This window comes from Passer domesticus, chromosome 8 (genome assembly GCF_036417665.1).
Source record: "Passer domesticus isolate bPasDom1 chromosome 8, bPasDom1.hap1, whole genome shotgun sequence".
Taxonomy (NCBI): Eukaryota; Metazoa; Chordata; class Aves; order Passeriformes; family Passeridae; genus Passer; species Passer domesticus.
In genome coordinates this window covers 7,348,774-7,372,573 of record NC_087481.1, presented here as the reverse complement: position 1 = coordinate 7,372,573, position 23,800 = coordinate 7,348,774, and the positions used below count along the sequence as shown (strand labels likewise).

At 54.3% G+C, this 23,800-nt stretch overlaps 3 protein-coding genes across 3 annotated transcripts in view; 2 read left to right on the top strand and 1 right to left on the bottom strand.

The window, feature by feature from the left end:
- LOC135305562 (zinc finger protein 850-like) overlaps nt 1-23,800 on the top strand; it is a 243,967-nt gene that overhangs the window by 138,759 nt on the left and 81,408 nt on the right. The gene's annotated exons all lie outside the window — the stretch shown is intronic.
- Nucleotides 895-1,827, bottom strand: LOC135305984 (olfactory receptor 14A16-like). Its single transcript, XM_064429559.1, has one exon. The coding sequence runs from the start codon at nt 1,825-1,827 to the stop codon at nt 895-897; it is 933 nt and encodes a 310-aa protein (XP_064285629.1).
- Nucleotides 19,985-20,599, top strand: LOC135305983 (olfactory receptor 14J1-like; the record flags this gene model as incomplete). Its single annotated transcript, XM_064429558.1, has 1 exon — nt 19,985-20,599. A coding segment is annotated over one exon (615 nt), but the record flags the coding sequence as incomplete, so codon positions are not given.

The window sequence follows — 23,800 nt, the reverse complement described above, 5'->3', positions numbered from 1 at the left end:
ATGGCATTTGTGCTCCCTCAGGTTCATGTCCTAACAGCAACAGCATGGGGGTGCTCCTGCCTGCTCTGTGCAATGCAAACAGGGGCTCCTGAGCCAGTGCTGCCGTGGCTATGCCTGCAAGGATGCGGCACCTGTGTGAGCTGGGGGAGAGGCCAGGGCTGCAGAGGGGGGATGTTGTTGGCAGCTCCATCAGGACGCTCTGGGACGCTGCCCTGGGCTGTGCAGCGCACTGGGGATGGATCAGCCCCTGCTCTGCTGCTCCTTCCCGTCTCCCCAGGGCCCTTGCAGAGCCCCAGCCATGCTGTTTGCCCCCAGCCTGCCCACGGCCAGCCTGGGGCTGCTCACCCTGGGGCTTTTCTGTGCTGAGCATTGGCCTGGCCGTGTTCTTGAGAGAGCCTGGGAAAGGAGCCTGCAGCCCCCAGGGCCTGGCCTGAGGCGTCAGCGCTGCCCCAGCAGTGCCCATGGCCTGTCCCTGCTGCAGCCCCGGCACTGCCACCCCCAGGACTGTGCCCGGCCCCGAGAGCACTCAGGCCTTGCAGCAACACCAGGGCCACCAGGGCAGCGGGGCAGGGCCACGGCAGCAGCACTGGCAACACCAAGTGCTGCTGCTGCTGCTGCTGGGCACAGCTGCTGGGCCAGCACTGATCTGCCCCCAGCTCTGCTGGGAGATTCTTTAGTTTGTTTATAGCCACGGAGAGCACAGCCCCTCATTGACTCAGTCTGTAGTCTCAGGGAAGGTGGAGAGAAAAAAAAAAAGAGAGACTGGCACAAACACTGACATTTTTTTCTGGATAATATTAAAAACTTAAAGAAAAGGAACCTCCAAATTGAAACCAACAAGAAGTATCAAAGACGATTTTTATTACAAGTGATTTGCAGAAATCGGCAATCACTTTAATGTTCCTGAATGCATCCAGTGATCAGTCTCCACACTGCAGCCTTGAGCTCCTGGTTCCTCAGGCTGTAGATGAGGGGGTTGAGGGCTGGAGGCACCACTGAGTACAGAACTGACACTGACAGATCCACACATGGAGAGGAGATGGACAGGGGCTTCAGGTGAGCAAATGTACCAGTGCTGATAAACAAGGACACCACAGCCAGGTGAGGGAGGCAGGTGGAAAAGGCTTTGTGCCGTCCCTGCTCAGAGGGGATCCTCAGCACAGCCCTGAAGATCTGCACATAGGAGAAAACTATGAACACAAAACAACCAAATGATAAACAGACACTAATAGCAATGGGCCCAAGTTCCCTGAGATAGGATTTGGAGCAGGAGAGCTTGAGGATCTGGGGGATTTCACAGAAGAACTGGCCCAGGGTATTGCCATGACACAGGGGCAGGGAAAATGTATTGGCCGTGTGCATAACAGCATTAAGAAAGCCACTGGCCCAGGCAGCTGCTGCCATGTGGGCACAAGCTCTGCTGCCCAGGAGGGTCCCGTAGTGCAGGGGTTTGCAGATGGACACGTAGCGGTCGTAGCACATGATGGTCAGGAGGGAAAGCTCTGCTGATATGAAAAACATAAAGAAGAAGAGCTGTGCAGCACATCCTGTGCAGGAGATGGTGGTGGTGTCCCAGAGGGAATTGTGCATGGCTTTGGGGACAGTGGTGCAGATGGAGCCCAGGTCGCTGAGGGCCAGGTTGAGCAGGAAGAAGAACATGGGCGTGTGCAGGTGCTGGCCGCAGGCTACGGCGCTGATGATGAGGCCGTTGCCCAGGAGGGCAGCCAGGGAGATGCCCAGCAAGAGGCAGAAGTGCAGGAGCTGCAGCTGCCGCGTGTCTGCCAATGCCAGCAGGAGGAAGTGGCTGATGGAGCTGCTGTTGGACATTTCCTGTGGCTGCCCATGCAGTCCTGTTCAAGGAGGACACAGTGACGAGTCAGGGCTGACTTTGCTAAACAATGTTCAAGCCCTTTCTCCCAGCTCTGCCCCTGCTGCTCTGTGCCATCCAATTTTCCTTTTCTCAGAGCCCTTCCTTCAGCCCTGTGCCTGGAGCTCTGCTGGGATCTGGCCCTGTTGCTGTGACGAGCAGGGGCTCTGCCCATGGACACGGAGGGGTCAGCTCTGCTCTGCAGCTGTGGGGTTATGGGAACAGGGACAGGGGCCAGTCCTGGGCTTGGATTTCATCAGCCCAAACTGCTCCTGAGGCAGAGGAGCTCTGCTGCATCTCCTGTCCAAGGGCTAAGGAATGGTGACAGCCAAAGGCAGTTTGAGAGGGTTTCCTGCTGTGCCCAGGGAGATCAGAGAGAAATGAGCAATGCAAGAGCAGTGGCTGTGACTCAGTGAAGGGTGAGGGGAGTTGCTCTGTCACCCCATCTGTCCCCAGCTGCCCTTTTGAGATCCAGGGCAGTCCCTGTGCTCCCCTGGAAATCAGCCTGGCACAGCTGGGAGCAGAGGGACTCACAGCAGAGCAAACTGGCTCAGCCTTTCTCAGAGTCTCAGCCCCACTCTGGCCAAGGACACTCCTGTCCCCCAGTGTCCCCTGGAGGCAGCTCACAGCTTGGATGGCATCTCAAGGACACACCAAGGGTCATGTCCATGGCATTGCTTGAGGAGAGTTGGCTCATTGCCAGCCTGCCCTGCCCAGAGCTCCCCGGGCATGGGGAGCTGGGACACCCCATTGCTGAGCTCAGCCTGCACAGGAGGAGCCCAAGGGCTGGGCCTGACCCTGCAGCTGGAACTGCCATCCCAGAGAGCCCCTCAACAATGCCAGGAGCACCTGGGCAAGGCAAGGAGAGAGAGAGCCAGGCCTGAGGAAAAGCCTTTCCCTGCCCAGCCCTGCACAGCCCCTGCCAGGCAGCACCAGGGCAGGGCAGTGGCCCTCAGGCCCTGTCAGCAGGAATGGGCACATGGCAGGAGAGATGCCCTTCATCTCTGGGGCTGCTCTGCCAGCCCAGGAGGGACTGAGGGCCCCGAGCCCTGGGCTGAGGGCTGTGCTGGCTGGGAGGGGACACGAGGGCTGTGCTGCTCAGGGCAGTGTCTGCCCTGCATGGCAGGGCTGGCAGTGCCACATCTGCCCTGCAGCAGGGCTTCCCTCAGCACTGCCTCCCTCCCTCCCTGCCCACGGCTCTGCTGCTGGAGCTGTGCCAGCCCGAGCTGCTCCTGTGGCCCCGGGCTCCTTCCCTGCCAGAGCCGCCAGAGCCCAGCCCAGCCCCTGGGCCAGCTCTGCCCTGCAGCTGCTCAGGGCTGCAGGGATTAAAGAACAGCTCCCCCAGCCTGGGCACCATGGAAAGGTGATGCTGGATGGGCCTGGAGGCTGGGGAGTGGGGGGACATTTGCTGAGGTTCCCAGAAAAACTCAGGGTAATGGTTTAAGAGCCTCAGCCCCTGCTCTGCCCTGCACAGCTGAGTTTCCTTTGCCACCAAGCTGAGCCAGGGAAAAGTGGGAGCACAGATTCAGGAAAGCAGAGACCCAAGCAGGAAAGCCCTGCCCTGAATGAGCTCATGAAAAGTCCCCTCAGGAATGAATTGAGTGTGAGCTGGAGCTCTGAGCAGCCCTGGCCCACACAGCAGCCTCTCCACTGCAGCAGGACCTGCCCTGGCAGGAGTCACTCCTTGCCCCCACAGCTCCCCTGACCTGTCCATGGGGAGCTGCCAGGCAGGCTGAGAGCTGCCCCTGGCAGGTGGCACATCCCCTGCGCTGGCCAAGAGCTCTGAGGGCTGCAGGACCTGCTCTGCAGGACAGCCCTGGGCAGCCCTGGCTGCAGCCCCAGCTTCAGCCCCTGCAGCCGTCCCTGGCAGCAGGAGCCGTCCTGCCCTGTCCCTCTGATGGTGCCCAGGGCAGCCCTGCTCTGCAGCACATCCTCCTCCTCCTGCTCCCCTGCCACAGAGAAATTGGGAGAGTCCTTCTGGCACATCCCCCAGGCTGTGGGGTGTGCTGGCTTCAGGAGATCCCTCCAGGAGCACAGGGGACATTGCCCTGCATCCACTGACTCACCATGTGGAGGGCTGTGAAGATCTTTCCCCAAGTGAAGTTTCAGCTCAATGACTTCCTCAGCCTGTCTCTGCCTGCCTCCTGTCCCCTCAGTGCCTGCAGGCAGAGCCCTCAGCCCTGCTGGGCTAGGAGAGGAGCTGGTCCTGGGAAGAGCTGTTCCTTTAAAGCTCAGCAGCACAGACACAGAACAAAGACTTTAATGACCCTCTTGGGACTTGGGTGTTGTTTACATCAGACTCAGTCCCTGAGAGAGCCTTCAAAAACTTCTCCAGAACTCAAAGTTAAATTGAAACTCCAAAGTTTCTTGAAGTTTTAATGGGTCCCACTGAGGGACACGACTGAGAAAGTGTCCCCAGGTTCCAGTCAGAGCAGAAGACTGCAGGCAGTGATGACAGCTGGGGACAAACAAGGCAAAGGTGTCTCTGGTGCTGAATAAACCTGGATGTGTTTCAGGAATGCAAAGGGCCAAGGCCTGAGCCCCAGCCCCTGGCCAGGCAGATCCTGTCCCTCCCTCATTGCTCAGGGCTCTTCCCGGGATGGGCTCTGGCATGTGGGGATGTGCAATGCCAAGGGCAGCACCATGGGGCGGCCCCTGCCAGGCTGCTGAGCGGGGACAAGCAGCCACCCTGTGATGTCACACAGCCCCTTGGATGTCACACAGCCACCTGTGATCTCATACAGCATCTTGTGATGTCACAGAGCACCCTATGATGTAACACAGCCACCTGTGATGTCACAGCCCACTCTGGGATGTCATACAGCACCCTTGTTTTGTCACAGAGCCAATTCTGGGACGTCACCCTGGAATGTCATGCAGCTGCATTGTGATGTCCCAGAAGACTCTGTGATGTCAGAAAGTTGCTTTGGCATGTCACAGTCTGTTCTGTGATGTCACAGTCTTCTCTATGATGTTACACAGCCCCTAGTGATGTCACAACCCACTTGCTGATGTCACAGAGCCACCAGCTGTTACGTCCAGATCTGCTCTATGGCCTCATACCCTACTCCATGATGTCACAGACAGCTCTGTGATGTCACAACCCCCTCAGTGATGTCACAAAACCCTCTCTATTATGTCATGCTGCCACTCTCTAATGTCACAGCGCACACTTTGACCTCAATCTCCTCTATAATGTCATACAGCCATGCCATGATGTCACAGCCTACTCTGTGATGTCACAGCACACACTTTGACCTCACAGCCTGCTCTATGATGCCATACAGCCATGCCATGATGTCACAGACTGCTCTGTGATGTCACACAGTCTCCTCTATGATGCTGTAGCTGCTCAGTGACCTCACACAACAAACTCTGTGATGTCATAGCCCAACCTGTGACCTCACACAGCCCACTCTGTGCTGTCACACAGCCCCTTGCTGACATCACAGCTGCCCTGTGCCTCTAGGACACAGCCACAGAGGTGCCGCTGTGACACAGCCCCCTCTGGGACATCCCCCAGCCCCTGCCAGTGCTGAGCCCCTGTCAGCTCTGGCTGTGCCCTGCTGGTGTCCCTGAGCTGCCCTGGCAGTGCCCCAGCCCTGCTGGGCTGTGCCCAGGAGCTGCTCCTGGCCAGAGCTGTCTCTCTGCAGCGCTGCCCTTGCCAGGAGCTGCCTCTGGGCCAGGAGCCTGGCCCAGCTCAGCAGCACAGACACAGCAGCAGGACTTTAATGACCCTCTGGGGCTTTGGTGCTCTTTGCATCAGACTCGGTCCCTTGGAGTGTGCTCAAAAAGCTTCTCAAGAACTCCAAGTTAAGCTGAAACATAGACATTTCTTGTAGTTTAAATGGGGTCCACTGAGGGACATAACTCATGTGAATGTGTCCCCAGGTTCCAGTTAGAGCAGAACACTGGAGGCAGTGATGACAGCTTCAGACAAGCAAGGGAAAGGTGTCTCTGGTGTTGAGCAAACCTGGATGTGTTTCAGGAATGCCAAGGCCCAAGGCCTGAGCCGCAGTGTCTGGCAAGGCAGATCCTATCCCTCCCTCATTGCTCAGGGCTCTTCCCGGGATGGGCACTGGCATGTGGGGATGTGCAATGCCAAGGGCAGGACCATGGGGCGGCCCCTGCCAGGCTGCTGAGCAGGGACAAGGAGGCAATAAGACCCCAGGGGCAGCCCAGGGTGGGGAGACAAGTGCAAGGGTCACTTGTCTCCTGCTCCTGGCTCAGGCCCAGGGCCAGCAGCCATGGCCAAAGTGCTGCCCAAGTTGGCTCTGTCAGGGCCTTGCAGCTGCTGCCCATCCCTGTGCCCTGTGCAGCCCAGGCTGTCCTACGGTGTCCCTGCCCTGTGCCTCTGTCCCTGCAGGCTGTCGTCATCCCCCGGCTTCCCCACCTGGCTGGCCCCTTCCTTTGCTGACAGCTCTGCCTCCTGCCTGTCTCTGCCTGCCCACACAAAGCCTTGGGCTGCTCCAGGCTTTTTCTGGGTGACGTGTTGCTCCACAGCCCTGCCCTGGCAGGGAAATGCTTTTCTCCTGGTGTCCAATCTGGGCCCTCCCCTGCTGCCCTTAGCACAATTATTTCTTCTTCAGGCTCATTCCCACTATGAAGAAAAGCTCCAGCCTCTCTCAAACCACCCTTCAATCCCTCTCGGGCTGCTCCTGTTCTGTCCTCAGTCTCCACACCAGTGAGTCCAGAGCCTGCAGCCTCCTCCCCCTGGTTATGTGATGAGGCCTCCAAACCACATCTTGGGAGATTTTTGGGTCCTCTCCAAGGTCTGTGAAAATAGAAGAATAGTGATCGAAATTATTTTCTCCCAAATCTTGCAGTGACAGAACAAGGCTCAATATCGGTGAAATGAATGAGGGTGGATTTACATTTGTTAGAACGAGGAAATATTTCACAATGATGAGAGTGGCACAAAACTGCAACTGTTTTTCCAGAGAAGTGGATTCCTCATCCCAGGAATTATCCAGGAGCAGGAACTTTGTGCAACCTGATCCAGTGAAACCCTCTCATCCCCAAGGACAGAATTCCTGTTGTGTGGGTTCTCTGCTGTGCTGGGTGCCCTCACAACGCTTCTGGCCAGAATGTCTGCTGAGGGCAGCCAGGCTGCTGCAGGGGCAGTGACCTGACAGCCATCACCATGGCAGCCCTGTCCCCTGGGCCTGGCTCTCCCCTTTCCTCTGCCCCTGCCTTGTCTCTGCTGGCATGAAGAGTTTTGTCATTCACATCTTGTCCCCAAGGTGCCGAGGACAATGGCTTCCCAGGCAGGCTCCTGGAGCAGAAGTGGCTTTTCAGAGCCCAGGCAGAAATGAGCCCTGAGGCAGCAGCTCTGCAGTGCTGGCCACCAGGCCGGGCTGCCAAGGGAGGCTTCTGGTCATGCCCTGCAAGCAGCTGCTGCTGCCAAGGTGCCTTTGGTGCCTCAGGCTCTGCCTGGCACAGCTGCCAGCACGGCACTCTGCCCTTGTGCCCGAGCCCTTCCCTGTGCTGGGGCTGGCCTGGGGCTTTTCCTGCAGCGGGACCTGCCCTGCTGATGGCACAGGAAAGGCAGTTCCTGCTGGAGCAGGAGGCTCTGCCTGCAATGGGCTCCAACAACTCCAGCAAGGCCCTGTTTGCAAAGCCCCCAGTGGGAAATGAAGGAGGGGCGTCATGCTGCTTTTGGGGTGAATAATGCTGAAAGCAGACTTCTCCATCCCAAAATCCTGAGAGGGAGAGGAAGCTGTGGCAGGGATGGAATAATTCCCAGAGAAAGGAACAACCAAGGGACAGCACTGAGAGCTTCTGCAGAGCTGCTGAGCTGGCCCAGCCTGGGCACATCTGACTGACAGGGCAGCACTTCAGACCAGAGAAGCCCTGTCCCAGATTTTAACAGCAGCGTCTCCTGACATTTCCCTACTTGGGGGTGTGGTGATTCCTCCCTACCATGGGGACACCCCTCAAGGTCACTGTTCCAGGCTGAGCCAAAGGAATTTGCCCACGGTCATTAGTCTTGGGGAGTGACATTAATCTCTCTTAAATAACTGGTTTTGCTTTAACACAGTTGCTTTGAAATCACTTACAAGTGCTCTATACAATATAATATGTTATAGCTCTTATATATTGGTGTAAATATTTCTGATTAAGATGATTTTGTCTCATCACTGCTATAATAGATATTTATATAAATATCACTGGTTTGCCATCCTTAATCCTGTGAAACAAATTCTATAAAGGTGTCATGGTTTGACCCCGGCACAATGTCAGTGCCCCCATGAAAGATGTATTTGCAAAATGGTTACTGTGAGATGTGACCTGGAAACAGAGCAAAGCAGGCTCCAACTTGGGAATGGAGGGAAAACACAACACTTTATTAATCTACAACATAAGAGACAAAAGGGAAAGGAAAAAAAGAGGGGAAAAAAAAACAAAACAACAACAACAACAACAAAAAAAAACCCACACACAGCAATCCACAATGGAATATCTCCAAAGCACTCCTCCTCCCTCCACCCCTCTAACACTGAATCTCCTCTAACACTCACTTCTCAGTCCAATATCATCTCTCACACAACCTCCCCCAGTTCATCAGGAGAGAGGAGTCTCCCTCTTGCACCATGGGCCTCCCCAGGAAACACAGTTGGAACCTCCTGTGCTTCCATGTCACACGTGGCAGCCGCCCGGAGAGAATCGGCCGTGGTGACCATCATCCTTCCATGTCCAGTGCTCTCACCACCGGCCATGGATCCAAACTGCTTCTTAGGCCTTTTTAAGAATGCTTTGCTCAGTTTCAAGAAGTGGCAGCCTCTCACTATTTGGGACACCTGTCCCCCCCTTATTTCACCCCTTGGGGCCGAAGGGCCTTGTGAACAGAGATCTTTCTCCTCTGAAGGCAGAGGGCTCCACCACACCCTCCTCATCAGTCTCTGTTCCCTCTATTTCTTCTTACAACAGCTTTGTCACTTTTGGTTTTTGGCCAACCACCTCCCCCAAGGTACAGTCTCTACATTACAGGAAGAAATTGGTTCTGTCCCGTGGCCATGTAAGAGAAAAGTCTAGCCCAACAGTCCACTCCATCATCTCCTCCATCTACGGCGCTTCTCACCTGCTGGCATTTCTTTATTCACTCAAACCTTCTTCTCATTTGCTCATCCTTCGTTCCCTCTCAATTCGCAGCTGGGGAGGATCAGTGTTTTTACAGCTTCCCTTGTTTCAGTACCAAAGGGGTTAAAACCTCAGCCATGGTCTGCCTGCGGCTGGGCACCTTGCCCCCCCCTTTTCTCCTGGCCATGGTGCCAGCACAAGATATCAAATTTCAAGCCAGCACAGTCTCTATCACTCTCTCCTGGGGGGGGGGGGGCGGGGGGGGCTGCCCAGACATCCCAGGTCTCCTCCACCCTGCACCTTGCAGGGCTCTGGCCTCCCTCCCCACAGGCCGCATGGCCTCCCCTGCCCCACCCAGACACAGCTGGGCAGGGGAGAGGTCAGATCAACTCATCGCTAGAGTCAAAAGAGAGAGTCCCTCTGGGAATCCTCTGCTTTTAACCCCTGTGTGTTCTCAGAGGTGTATCCAGGTCCCCAGTGGCCACACCTGGTGGCAATTTTCAAATCTGGCCACTGATTGGTTTGACCACAACTTTCCCAGAAACTCACTTCTTGGTCAAAACACAACAAAATGTTAATTCCACCTCATTAATTCTTTACACAGAAACGCTTGAAAAGTCCAGGGCTGGGAATGGAACCAGCTGCTCCATGGCTGTTCTCACAAAAAGAGTTTAGAAAGCCTGGAGATTCTTGGGGGTGTTTGAGTGTGGATATGACAGACCGGTCAGAGACAGAGAAAGCAAGATAAGTTTTCCCATGAATTGGTCTGGGAACTGGGAGCTGGAGAGAAAGAATTGTAACTATCCACAGGTGGTGTTTGGAATAGGTTGTTTTTTTCCATAAAGTTGTTTAATGGAAGGTGTTTTCTTCATTAGCCAGTCATGTGAAATGTGTTGATTAAATGACCAATGAGGTCCACTAGTAGCAAACCAAAGTATAAAAGAAGAGGATTGAATAAATGGGTGGCTTTTAGCTCTCAGCCTTCTGACCTGAGTCTGTGTCATCTCTGACTCCACAGAGACATTTGGGGATCTGTGGGGGCTATTTGGGATCCTTTCTGCACCCCGAGACCAAACAGGAGCTTCTCCAATAAACTTTGCCTGAAGCTCCTGCTGTACCTATGACAGGAAACCTGGGAGTGTCTGGGACATCCCGGCTCTTTGGCAGCCTGGGGACTCCTGAGATGTCACCATGGAGCCCCTGTGAGTGCCTGTAACAGATCGGTGCCTTGGCAGCCCAAGGTGCCCTGGGATGTCACCATGGAATGGCTGTGACTGCCTCTGAGCACAGGGCTCTTTACCATCCCCAGAAACCCGTGGGAGGTGTCCATGGAGCCCCTGTCTCTGCCTGTGACATTCCAGCTCTTGAACAGCCTGGAAACTTTTGGAAAGTCCCCATGGAACCCTTCTGAGAGCCTGTGACAAATCTGATCCTTAGCAGGCAACCATCACCAGGACCCTGTTGCTATGGGTCATGGGATCCCAGATCCACAGAACTGGCTGAGCTGGGAGGGACCCATCAGGATCCTGGAGTCCAACTGCTGGCCCTGCACAGAACACCCCAACAATGCCAGCCTGGGCCTGGCACTGCTGCCCAAACACTGCTGGAGCTCAGAGAGCCCTGGAGCTGGGAGCCTTCCCTGGGGAGCCTGGGCAGTGCCCCAGCAGCCTCTGGGCAAAAACCTTTTCCTGAGATCCAACCTGAGCCTGCCCCGACTCAGCTGCAGCCGTTCCCTCCAGTGCTGTCCCTGGGCACCAGAGGGAAGAGGTTCCCACAGCCCCAGCCAGGGACCCGCTCCCAAGGCTGTTGCCATGGCCAGCAGGGCTGGGACCAGCTGGGATGCTCAGTTTCCAAGGACTGGGGTTTAGGAATGGGATTCCTCAGATTCCTTCTCCGGCTAAAACAATGCTGCTGCTCGCTGTCCTTCTGCCTCCCATGGAAAGCACAAAAGGAATAGATCCTGGCCTGGGATAAGAACAATTTATTGGGAACAGCAACAAGATAAAGAACAAACAAGAACAGAAAAAATACTGCTAACAAAAGGGAAAAGAAAAACTATTTACAGGGAAAACCAAAACACAACTCACTGGGTCATCCTGGCCACATATTTCCTCCTGCCTGCAAAGGACACCCTTCTCCTCAGGGAGAGAGAAAGAGACCCTTTCCTGCCCCAGCAATGACCTGAGGAGGGAGTGGATATAATGACACGGCCCTGGCCAGAACCTCATGTTCATCGATCCCATATCATGTCATTGGCAGGGGCAGGAGAAGGGACAGGTGTCTTCCCAGCATGGATCACAGGTCTCTTCCCAACATGGGTCCTCCAGTTGGGTATGAAGCTGGAGCCAGGCACTAAGCTTTCCTTGTAGTTGGGGCATTTGCAGGGCTTCTCTTAACGATGCCTCCGTTGGTGTCTCGTCAAGTGCGAGCTCTGGGTGAAGCTCTTCCCACACTGGGGCACTCATAAGGCCTCTCCACAGTGTGGATACGCTGGTGCCTGACGAGGTGGCAGTTGCGGTTGAAGCCCTTCCCGCAGTCGGGGCAGCGGAAGGGTCTCTCATCCGTGTGAATCCGCTCATGCAGGAGGAGATTGGAGCTGGTGTGAAACCTCTTCTGACACTGGGGACAGTCATAGGGCCTCTCCCCACTGTGGATGCGCCGGTGCCTGACGAGGTGGGAGTTGTACTTGAAGCTCTTCCCGCAATCAGGACAGCGGAAGGGCCTCTCATCCGTGTGAATCCGCTCATGCAGGAGGAGATTGGAGCTGGTGTGAAACCTCTTCCGACACTGGGGACACTCATAGGGCCTCTCCCCAGTGTGGATGCGTTCGTGCCTGACGAGTTCTGAGCTGTAGCTGAAGCCCTTCCCACACTCCCCACACTCATAGGCCCATTCCCCGGTGTGGATCATCTGGTGGCGGACAAGATTGCTGCTCTGCCTGAAGCTCTTCCCACACTCCAAGCACTTGTGGGGCTTCTCCCCATCATGAAGCTGCTCATGGGCCACCAGCTCTGATCCCTGGCTGAAGCTCTGTCCACCTTCCTGGCACAGGGTGGGTCTTTCCTCCTCAGAGCACCTTGGGCTGAGTTTGCAGACCCTCATCCTGTGGGATCTCTTGGGCTTTACCTCCCTGTTCGATTCCTGTGCCATGGAGTCCTTCAAAACAGCTTCTTCCACGAGGTTCTGCTGTGGAGATTTGTCCTCTCTGGTCTCCGTCCTCAGCTTCTTGTCTGGGGGACGCAGGACAAGGAGTGGATGGGCTTTGCCTCCGTGCCAGAGAGAAAGGGAACGAGATACCTCCAGTGCATCCGCAGCAGGATGGCCAAGGCAGAGGGGTTGTCCTGCAGCTATGGGCCATGCTGAGCTGGGAGATGGAGCAGGAGAGAGAGAGAAAGAGGCACTGACTTCCTCCTCACCTACCTTGTGGTCCTGGGACATCTTCCTCTTCCTCGCAGCGTTCTCCTCCATCTGGCAGTGGTTTTGAGATGGGAAATTCTGTTTTGGGAGCAAAACAAGAGATGAGTGCATTAAGTTTTGCACAGGTTTGAGGGCAAACCAGGAGGAGAGTCTAAGCCAGAATTACAATTGAATAAGAAAATTAAGATCAAGGCAATGATACAAAAACACTGCCTTAAACTGACAGAGTCAGGATATAACCTGGCACCCTGTTGGTCAGGGTGGTGGGAGCAGTCCCATTAAATGGTGGCTGCAGTCCTGTTGCAGTGATGAAAGTGATTCTGTCAAAGCAGTGATCCTGTAGAAGGGTCTGGTCTTCCTCTCAAGGTCCAGTGGTTGTGATGGAGCTCTTGTCCTCTGGCAACCCAGTAGCCAATGTGCTACTGGTGTTGCAAGTCTCAGCTTATATGCAGGTAGGAATGCTTGGCTCCTCCCCCTGGGCGGAGCATCCCACAATGGGATGATGTCATTTTACCAGTCCTGCAGGGACACTCAATGGCCCATTCACAGAAGATAGCCCCTGGAGGGCGTTATCAGGGCTGAGTCATGGAAGAGGTAAAGAACACTGCCCTGTCTGTTTATAACAGTTTGTGAACATGGTGATGGAAAACATGCATTTGGTTACATCTTGCACTGCAACCTGAAACAGTGGGGTAATCCCTGCTGGGGAGGTGAACACCACCCCCCTTACCCAAACTGGCTCAGGTGTAAAACCGCCACCCCGGGAAGGCCATGCACACAGGGGACAATGTCACACTTGCTGCACCCCAGGGGAGGTCTCTGTCCCTGTCACTCTCTTGCCCTCCCCCATTTTTTCTCTTTTATTCCATCTCTCTCTACCTCACATTTACTGTTCAATAAAATCCACTTTGCATTTGGTCTCGTTAGCACCTTAACTGGGGCAGAAGAATCTCTAACAATTTTCTTAACCAGATTGTGTACAATATTTTGGCACAGTGAGTTCAGGCACTGTTCTCTGACCTTGACAACAGCATGGTTCCCTCCTCTGTTGGAGGAGGGCTCTTTCTTTCCAGAGGACCTCTTGGAAACTTGGATGCAAATTCCTCTGAGCGACTTGTGGGAGAACTGATGAGGAAAATGGCTGTTGTGGGTGGCCAATGTAAAGAAAATATTTTGTTGTCTTTCCATGAAATGTTTATTAATCACTGGAGGAAAGTGAGCAAATGTTACCATTGAGGCTGACAAGGTTCATTCAGGTTGAGGAACACAAGGATACTAAACGTCCCAGAAGAAGCCCAGCTCAAGGAGCTAAATTCCCAAATAACTCCAGAATTCTGAGGCTTGGGGACTTTGCCAAATGTGAGAATCATTATATTCTGTGTCCCTGTCACCTTTGTCACAGCCACACAGATTTTTTCCTTCCTTTCAATAATCTCTATTGGGTCAAATTTTCACTTTTTTTTTTTTTTTTTTTTTTATCAGAATCTTCCAGCAGCTGAGCTGGAGCTGTGCAGGAACCAATGAAATTTGGAATTGACACAGAATTGCTTCTGTTGTTGGTTTATTAATGTTTGGGATTTATTTGTATTTTCCTCACATGTGACTTGTGAGAAAATCAAATCTTCATCCAAGTGATTTATGCAGATTGAAGTTTGATTTCTGCCAAGTTTATTTTGTCCAGTGCTCAGGGGATGCTGGAAGGGTCTCTGTGCCTCTCACCCTGGGGGATGCTTGGGAAGGGCTTGGGGGGTGTTGTCCCTCTCACCCCAGGCCGTTCTTGAGGGGGTGTCCCTGTCCCCCAGGGGGTGTCCCTGTCCCTGTCACCCCAGGCCATTCCCCAGGGCGTCTCCATCATTCTCACCCCACGGAATGCCTGGGGGCTCTCCGTCCCTCTCAGCCCCATGCCAATGGGGTGCTCAGGGCATTCTCTGTCCCCTCGCCTCAGGGGTCTCCATCCCGCTGGCCTCAGGGAATGCTTGTGCAGGGCTGGGGACCAGGGGCTCTGCATCCCTCTCACCACTGAGGGTGCTCGGGGTTGGGGGGACTCTCCGACCTTCTCATCTCTGGGGAGGCCGTGGGGGTGTCTGTCCCTCTCAGCCCTGGTGTGACCCCTGGTCTTCCCTCTGGTGCCCAGGGACAGCACTGGAGGGAACGGCTGCAGCTGAGTCGGGGCAGGCTCAGGTTGGATCTCAGGAAAAGGTTTTTGCCCAGAGGCTGCTGGGGCAGTGCCCATGCTCCCCAGGGAAGGGTCCCAGCTCCAGGGCTCTCTGAGCTCCAGCAGTGTTTGGACAGCGCTGCCAGGCCCAGGCTGGCATTGTTGGGGTGTCCTGTGCAGGGCCAGCAGTTGGACTCCAGGATCCTGATGGGTCCCTCCCAGCTCAGCCAGTTCTGTGCATCTGGGATCCCATGACCCATTCCAACAGGGTCCTGGTGGAGATGGTTGCCTGCTAAGGATCAGATTTGTCACAGGCCCTCAGAAGGGTTCCATGGGGACTTTCCAAGTCTCCAGGCTGTTCAAGAGCTGGAATGTCACAGGCAGAGACAGGGGCTCTATGGACACCTCCCAGGGGTTTCTGGGGTTGGTAAAGAGCCCTGTGGTCAGAGGCAGTCACAGCCATTCCATGGTGAAATCCCAGGAGTCCCCAGGCTGCCAAAGAGCTGGGATGTCCCATTCACAGAGGTTCCTGGCAGAGTGGGAGCTGCAGGCAAAGTTTATTACAGAGGCTCCTGTTGGGTCTCGAGGTGCAGAAAGGAGCCCCAATAGGCGCCACAGTTTCCCAAATACCCTCAAGGACCTCCAGGATTTGTAAATCGCTGGTGTGAGAGGAGCCTTAGAACAACTGGTTCCAACCCCAGCCCTAGACTTTTCAAGAATTTTTATGTAAAGAATTATAAAGGGGGAATTAGACCTTTATAGAATTTGTCACACAGAATTAAGGCTGGCAAGCTGGAGGTATTTATATATATATTCTATAATGGTAATGATTAGAAACAATTATCTTCAAAATAATCAGAAATATTTATTCTAAGGTATAAGAGCTGTAACATATTATATTGTATAGAGCACTAGGCAGTGATTTCAAAGCAATTTTATTAAAGCAAAACTAGTAATTAAGCAGAACAAGGATGGTGGGACTGAGTCCTTTGGCTCAGCCTGGAGCTGTGACCTTGAGCAGTGTCCCCACTGCAGGGAGGAATCTCCACACTCCGCAAGAAGGGAAATGTCAGGAGATGCTGCTGTTAAAATCTGGGACGGGGCTTTTCTAGTCTGAAGTGCTGCCTTGTCAGTCAGATGTGCCCAGGCTTGTCCATCTTGTCAGCTCTGCAGAAGCTCTCAGTGCTGTCCCTTGGTTATTCCTTTCTCTGGGGATTTTTCCAGCTCTGCCACAGCTCCAGCTCCCTCTGAGAATGTGGAACTTTGAGATGGAGGAGTCAGGCTGGTTTCAGCTTTATTCACCCCAAAAGCAGCATGACCCCCTCCTTCATTTCCCACTGGGGGCTTTGCAAACAGGGCCTGGCTGGAGTTGTTGGAGCCCATTGCAGGCAGAGCCTCCTGCTCCAGCAGGAACTGCCTTTCCTGTGCCATCAGCAGGGCAGGTCCCGCTGCAGGAAAAGCCCCAGGCCAGCCCCAGCACAGGGAAGGGCTCGGGCACAAGGGCAGAGTGCCGTGCTGGCAGCTGTGCCAGGCAGAGCCTGAGGCACCAAAGGCACCTTGGCAGCAGCAGCTGCTTGCAGGGCATGACCAGAAGCCTCCCTTGGCAGCCCGGCCTGGTGGCCAGCACTGCAGAGCTGCTGCCTCAGGGCTCATTTCTGCCTGGGCTCTGAAAAGCCACTTCTGCTCCAGGAGCCTGCCTGGGAAGCCATTGGCCCCAGCACCTTGGCGACAAGATATGAATGACAAAACCCTTCATGCCAGCAGAGACACGGCAGGGGCAGAGGAAAGGGCAGAGCCAGGCCCAGGGGACAGGGCTGCCATGGTGATGGCTGTCAGGTCACTGCCCCTGCAGCAGCCTGGCTGCCCTCAGCAGACATTCTGGCCAGAAGCGTTGTGAGGGCACCCAGCACAGCAGAGAACCCACACAACAGGAATTCTGTGCTTGGGGATGAGGTTGTTTCACTGGGTCCGGTTGCACAAAGGTCCTGCTCTTGGACAATTCCGAGGATGAGGCATCTACTTCTCTGGAAAAACAGTTGCAGTTTTGTGCCACTCTCATCATTGTAAAATATTTCCTCCTTTTAAGAAATGTAAATCCACCCTCATTTAGTTCAGAGATATTGAGCCTTGTTCTGTCACTGCAAGATTTGGGAGAAAATAACTTTGACCACTATTTTTCCTTTTCACAGACCTGGAGAAGACTGAAAAACCCCTCAAGATGGGGTTTGGAGGCCTCATCACATAAGCAGCAGGGAGAGGCTGATGGCTCTGGGCTCGGTGGTGTGGTGTCTGAAGACAGAACAGGAGTAGTCCAGTAGGGAGTGAAGGGTGGTATCAGAGAGGAGTTTTTCTTGTAAAAAGCAGCTAGAGAAAGAAATAATGGCACCAAGGGTGTGGAGTGCCCCTGCCCCATGAGGTAGGGATTCTACCCAGACAGACACCATCGGGCGAGGGGTGTAATTGAAAGCAGATTCCACCCCTCTACCCTGTGAGGTGTGCCTCTGCAATCGCAGGAAAAGACACTCCACCCCATCCGGTCAAATAAGGAATGGCCCCAGAATGTTCTTCCTTTTATGTACCCTTATTGGTTTAAATTCTACTGCAATGTCTCCAGCTTAGATTTTTTTTGGTTGTCCTCCTCGATCCACCCATTTCCAGTCCCCTGCTCCTTCTGCTATTGGACCCCGACCCTAAACTTCACCTCTAAACCCATGACCCCAGCCCCTTCATTTCTTGTCTTGGTTCCCTGGCACAATAAAGGATCCTGGGTTTTCCTAAACAAGATCCATCCTGTTGCCATCCTTTCCCTGTTGGTCATCGGTGTCTGCCTGAGGTCTGAGACTCCGGGCCCTGAGGAAATTGTTGCGCCCCTCACTGTGGTGGAACACAACACAGGGGCAGCTGGGGAGCCCAAGAGTGGACATGAGGAGAAAAGAATTCTCCTCCCAGGGCAGGGCTGTGGTGCAACACATCCCCCAGAAGGAGCCTGGAGCAGCCCAAGGCTTTGTGTGGGTAGGCAGAGGCAGGCAGGAGGCAGAGCTGTCAGCAAAGGAAGGGGCCAGCCAGGTGGGGCAGCCGGGGGATGACGACAGCCTGCAGGGACAGAAGCGCAGGGCAGGGACACCGTAGGACAGCCTGGGCTGCACAGGGCACAGGGATGGGCAGCAGCTGCAAGGCCCTGACAGAGCCAACTTGGGCAGCACTTTGGCCATGGCTGCTGGCCCTGGGCCTGAGCCAGGAGCAGGAGACAAGTGACCCTTGCAGGCCTGGAGCCTCATTGCCTCCTTGTCCCTGCTCAGCAGCCTGGCAGGGGCCGCCCCATGGTCCTGCCCTTGGCATTGCACATCCCCACATGCCAGTGCCCATCCCGGGAAGAGCCCTGAGCAAGGAGGGAGGGACAGGATCTGCCTGGCCAGGGGCTGGGGCTCAGGCCTTGGCCCTTTGCATTCCTGAAACATATCCAGGTTTGCTCAACACCAGAGACACCTTTCCCTTGCTTGTCCCCAGCTGTCATCACTGCCTCCAGTGTTCTGCTCTACCTGGAACCTGGGGACAGTTTCTCAGTTGTGTCCTTCAATGGGCACCATTAACCCTTCAAGAAATCTTCTGTGTTTCAATCTGACTTTGAGATGTTGACAGGTTTTTGAGCACACTCTGAGGGACTGAGTCGAATGCAAAGAGCACCAAAGCGCCAGAGGGTTATTGAAGTCCTGGTGCTGTGTCTGTGCTGCTGAGCTGGGCCGGGCTCCTGGCCCAGAGGCAGCTCCTGGCAAGGGCAGCGCTGCAGAGAGACAGCTCTGGCCAGGAGCAGCTCCTGTGCACAACCCAGCAGGGCTGGGGCACTGCCAGGGCAGCTCAGGGACACCAGCAGGGCACAGCCAGAGCTGACAGGGGCTGAGCACTGGCAGGGGCTGGGGGATGTCCCAGAGGGGGCTGTGTCACAGCGGCACCTCTGTGGCTGTGTCCTAGAGGCACAGAGCAGCTATGATGTCAGCAAGGGGCTGTGTGACAGCACAGAGTGGGCTGTGTGAGGTCACAGATTGGGCTATGACATCACAGAGTTTGTTGTGTGAGGTCACTGAGCAGCAACAGCATCATAGAGGAGACTGTGTGACAACACAGAGCAGGCTGTGACATCATGGTATGGCTGTATGACATCATAGATCAGGCTGTGAGGACAAAGTGTGTGTTGTGACATTAGAGAGTGGCAGCATGATATAACAGAGAGGGTTTTGTGACATCACTGAGGGGGTTGTGACATCACAGAGATGTCTGTGACATCATGGAGTAGGATATAAGGCCATAGAGCAGATCCGGACATAACAGCTGGTGGCTCTGTGACATCAGCGAGTGGGTTGTGACATCACTAGGTGGCTGTGTAACATCATAGAGAAGACTGTGACATCACAGAACAGACTGTGACATGCCAAAGCAACTTTCTGACATCACAGAGTCTTCTGGGACATCACAATGCAGCTGCATGACATTCCAGGGTGACATCCCAGAATTGGCTCTGTGACAAAACAAGGGTGCTGTATGACATCCCAGAGTGGGCTGTGACATCACAGGTGGCTGTGTTACATCATAGGGTGCTCTGTGACATCACAGGATGCTGTATGAGATCACAGATGGCTGTGTGACATCCAAGGGGCTGTGTGACATCACAGGGTGGCTGCTTGTCCCTGCTCAGCAGCCTGGCAGGGGCCGCCCCATGGTGCTGCCCTTGGCATTGCACATCCCCACATGCCACTGCCCATCCCAGGAAGAGCTCTGAGCAATGAGCGAGGGACAGGATCTGCCTGGCCAGGGGCTGGAGCTCAGGCCTTGGCCCTTTGCATTCCTGAAACACATCCAGGTTTATTCAGCACCAGAGACACCTTTGCCTTGTTTGTCCCCAGTTGTCATCACTGCCTGCAGTGTTCTGCTCTGACTGGAACCTGGGGACACTTTCTCAGTCGTGTCCCTCAGTGGGACCCATTAAAACTTCAAGAAACTTTGGAGTTTCAATTTAACTTTGAGTTCTGGAGAAGTCTTTTGAAGGCTCTCTCAGGGACTGAGTCTGATGTAAACAACACCCAAGTCCCAAGAGGGTCATTGACGTCCTTGTGCTGTGTCTGTGCTGCTGAGCTTTAAAGGAACAGCTCTTCCCAGGACCAGCTCCTCTCCCAGCCCAGCAGGGCTGAGGGCTCTGCCTGCAGGCACTGAGGGGACAGGAGCCAGGCAGAGACAGGCTGAGGAAGTCATTGAGCTGAAACTTCACTTGGGGAAAGATCTTCACAGCCCTCCACATGGTGAGTCAGTGGATGCAGGGCAATGTCCCCTGGAGGGATCTCCTGAAGCCAGCACACCCCACAGCCTGGGGGATGTGCCAGGAGGACTCTCCCAATTTCTCTGTGGCAGGGGACACCAGGAACATCTCCTACACAGGATGTGCTGCACAGCTATTTATTTTAGTGTTTTTCATTTCAGCAGAGTTTTCTCTCCTGACCATCATGTGCTACGACCGCTACGTGTCCATCTGCAAACCCCGGCACTACGGGACCCTCCTGGGCAGCAGAGCTTGTGCCCACATGGCAGCAGCTGCCTGGGCCAGTGGTTTTCTCAATGCTCTGCTGCACACAGCCAACACATTTTCCCTGCCCCTGTGCCATGGCAATGCTCTGGGCCAGTTCTTCTGTGAAATCCCTCAGATCCTCAAGCTCTCCTGCTCCAAATCTTACCTCAGGGAAGTTGGGCTTCTTGTGCTCGGTGGTCTTCTATATTTTGGTCGGTTTGTGTTCATAGTTTTCTCCTATGTGCAGATCTTCAGGGCTGTGCTGAGGATCCCCTCTGAGCAGGGACAGCACAAAGCCTTTTCCATCTGCCTCCCTCATCTGGCTGTGGTGTCCTTGTTTATCAGCTCTGGCACATTTGCCTACCTGAAACCGCCCTCCATCTCTTCCCCATCCGTGGATCTGTCACTGTCAGTTCTGTATTCGGTGGTGCCTCCAGCCCTGAACCCCCTCATCTACAGCCTGAGGAACCAGGAGCTCAAGGGTAGCCTGAGGAAAATAATGACTGTATCTTTTCAGAATCAATAAACTATCTTTTTTTCTGCTCAGAACCTTCAGAATGTAATCTCAACAATGTTGACCATTTTTTTCCCGATTTGTCCATTTCTTCATTGGAACTTTTCCTTACTATTTTTCTGGTGCTATAATATTTTTATAAATTACTGGGGTACTACTCTGCATTTTTAGATTAACATCTGCTTTTCTTTTGCAATACAAAGACTTTCAGGAGGTTTGTTTCTTATGCATTTCAATAAAAATAAGTGATTTCCCTGGCTTGTGTGTCCAAGGCATTTCCTCAGCCCTTCTCTGGCTCTGCAGGGGCAGTGCCTATGAGCAGAGGTGGAGGGAAGGGGCTCCCAGCACAGCAGCACGGCCAGGGACAATGGCCCTGCCTCTTTCCACATCTGCTCTGCCCAACTCCACACTCCTCTTCCCAGCCCTGCTGTGGGTGGAAGGCCGGAGTGCTCTTGCAGCTTGGTCACTGTCCTGCTGCGTGTCCGTGCTGTGCCCTCAGGCAGGGACAGGCCATGGGCAATGCTGGGACACAGCTGGGCTACAGCACAGCAGCTCCATCAGCAAAGGGCATCTCCTGACCACAGGGCAGGAAGGCTCTGCTCCCCTCCAGAGTCACTCTCAGGACTCTCAAGAGGATCCTTGTGTTCCTTGTTCTCCCAGGGCTCAGAGGGATGAGATCAGGGTCTCACTGGGGCCTTCAGGGGACTCAGGTCTGGGTCAGGTTTTGCTTGTTGGTGGCCAGTGCCCATCAGATGCTGAATGGTCTGTGCTGAACCTTCCTGGGGCTCTGCAGCTTGTGCCAGGGCTGATGGCAGGGGAAGGTTTGTCTGGAGGGCCTTGGGAGCTGCCAGGAGAACACAGGGGACCTGCAGGGACAGTGTGTGCCAGGGAGCAGCAGGGAGTGGAGCTCACTGGGCACAGGCCTGGCCAGGCTGGGCTCACCCCGAGATCAAGGACTGAATGTCTGCTGTGAGCCAGGAGAGCTCTGCAGCCCAGGGACACAGCAGGCCCAGGGAAAGGAGTCTGGGCACTGCCTGCTCTGACCCTCAGGGAACTCCCCCAGGAGGATCCAGGGCAGCCCCAAGCCCCTCTGGCAGCCCTGGCACAAGGCAGGCACCTCTGAGCCCCCTCCATGGCCCCGCAGAGCCTGTGTGGGAGGGGGTGAGTGCAGGGAGCACCATCAGCTGCCTCTGTGTGCCAGGCTGAGCAGCAGAGCCCAGCAGAGGCAGCCCAGGGCCCCGGGCAGCACAGCCCCCGTGCTCTGCAGAGCAGCAGCCCCAGCTCGGGGCTCTGGGCAGCAGGGCAGGGGCTGCAGCAATGGCTGCTGGGGCCAGCCCAGACGTGTTCCCCTGGCAAAGGCTCTGGGAGCAGCTAGCATGGGCCAGGAGCAGAGCAGGAGCCCGTGGGTGTGCAGAGGAGCCCTGGCAAGAGGCTGGCCTGTCCCTGGGCCAGCAGGAGCTGCCTGAGGAGCCCCGGGGCCAACTCTGCTGCTGGGCTGGGCAGCGGGGCTGGGCCTGGGGCTGCAGGAGCTGTCCGAGCTGAGCATCTGCTGAGCATTCCAGACCCAGAGTGGCTGTCCCTGACCTCCAGTGCCTGCAGTTCCTGCTGCAGGGCCAGACCTGACTCTGCTGCTCTGCTGGGCTGGGGCAGGGGCAGGGAGAGGAAAATGATGGACCCTTGTCTATACGAGTCCCCACAGTGTCAGAATGGGCTATGTGGTTCCATGACGTCCCACAATGTCACAATGGCTCCTTGGTTCCATGAAGCCCCACAGCGTCACCATGGTCCCCTGGTCACAGGAGGCCCTGCAGTGTCACAAGGGCCCCTTGGTTCTGTAGAGCCCACAGGGTCAGTTGTGCCAGTGGGCAGGGTCAGCACCAAAGACACAGACTCCAACTGAAGGAATTGTGTCATTTATATAAGGTAAATCTGCAAAAATTACAAAAGTAAATAAAATAATGATTAGAAAATAATTACAAAAGGAGCAGCTCAGCAATGCACCCAACCATCACCACCAAAGATTGCAGCAGTGATTAAGAAAGATGCAGAACCTGTTCCCCTCAGACTTCACCATCCCCCAGATCCACACAGCAGCTGGGGGAAGCTGTCCCAGCCAAGGGATGCAGAGCCACTCCTGGACACTGGGAACTCCTGCAGGTGCCTCCAGCCACAGGTGAGGCTCCAACCTCGCTGTGAGAGGGCCCAGCTCTGACAGTGCTGAATGAACAAACTGACAGCACTTCTAGTGCGGGAACATCTGGTTTCATCCTCCTCTTGGGTCCCTCCCAAAGCCTGTCCAGGGCCCAAGGAGGAACCAAGGGAGGTGACTTTGATCCTTCAGCCCCCGAACAAGGCCAGATGGGCCTTGTCTCTTTTATAAATGCAGAAAGGTAAATCCATGTTTCACCAATGAACACATACAGAGATCATATTCCTCATAGTGATACATTAATGAGTAGATACAAATATAAGATTTGGTGGCAAAGTTTATCTAGAGCTGAACTTTGGCTCAGGGCCTGGTGTTCAGGCCTCAATCAGGGCCTGGTGCTGAGGCCTCAGGACTTCAATTTGTCCTTTAACCTGTAGAGGAACTACAATTCATAACAATTCTTTCAATAACACAGTTTAGATTTAGGTATTAGTCATAAAGGCATTGCGTCTTGTTCTTTATTTAAGTGCTGTTCAGTACTCAGAGCTATAATTCCTATTTCTTTTAAAACAACCCTAATTAATTGCTATTCCCTGTTATTTTATCAAATGTCCCTTTTTTCTTGAGACTGTGTCTCTTTCTAGACAAGTCTCAATACTCCATTTCCAGCACAGTGTCACAACAACTCTAACATGAAATCATAACACACCAAGTGCTCACACTACAATGACAACAGACACTGCCACAAATTCATTTCACAGCAGCCTCCAATTTGGCAGCCATAAAGCCAATGCCACCAAGAAAAATTTTCTTCTTGCTGCCACTCTTCAACTGCTTTTTCTGTTAAGGTGATTCCTGACTGTTTGTCTTCAAGCCCATCAGATAGCAATGCAACATTCCTGTCCCATGAGAGCCCAGGTTCCTCCCTGGCCAGCAAGCAGATAATCCCAGGCTGTGCGGTTCTGTAGAACCCCATTTGCGTTTGTTGGAGCTCCTGGGATGTACTATTGGATATTTTAACAGGATCATTTGCTATTTTTTCTAATAATCAATTTATATCTTTA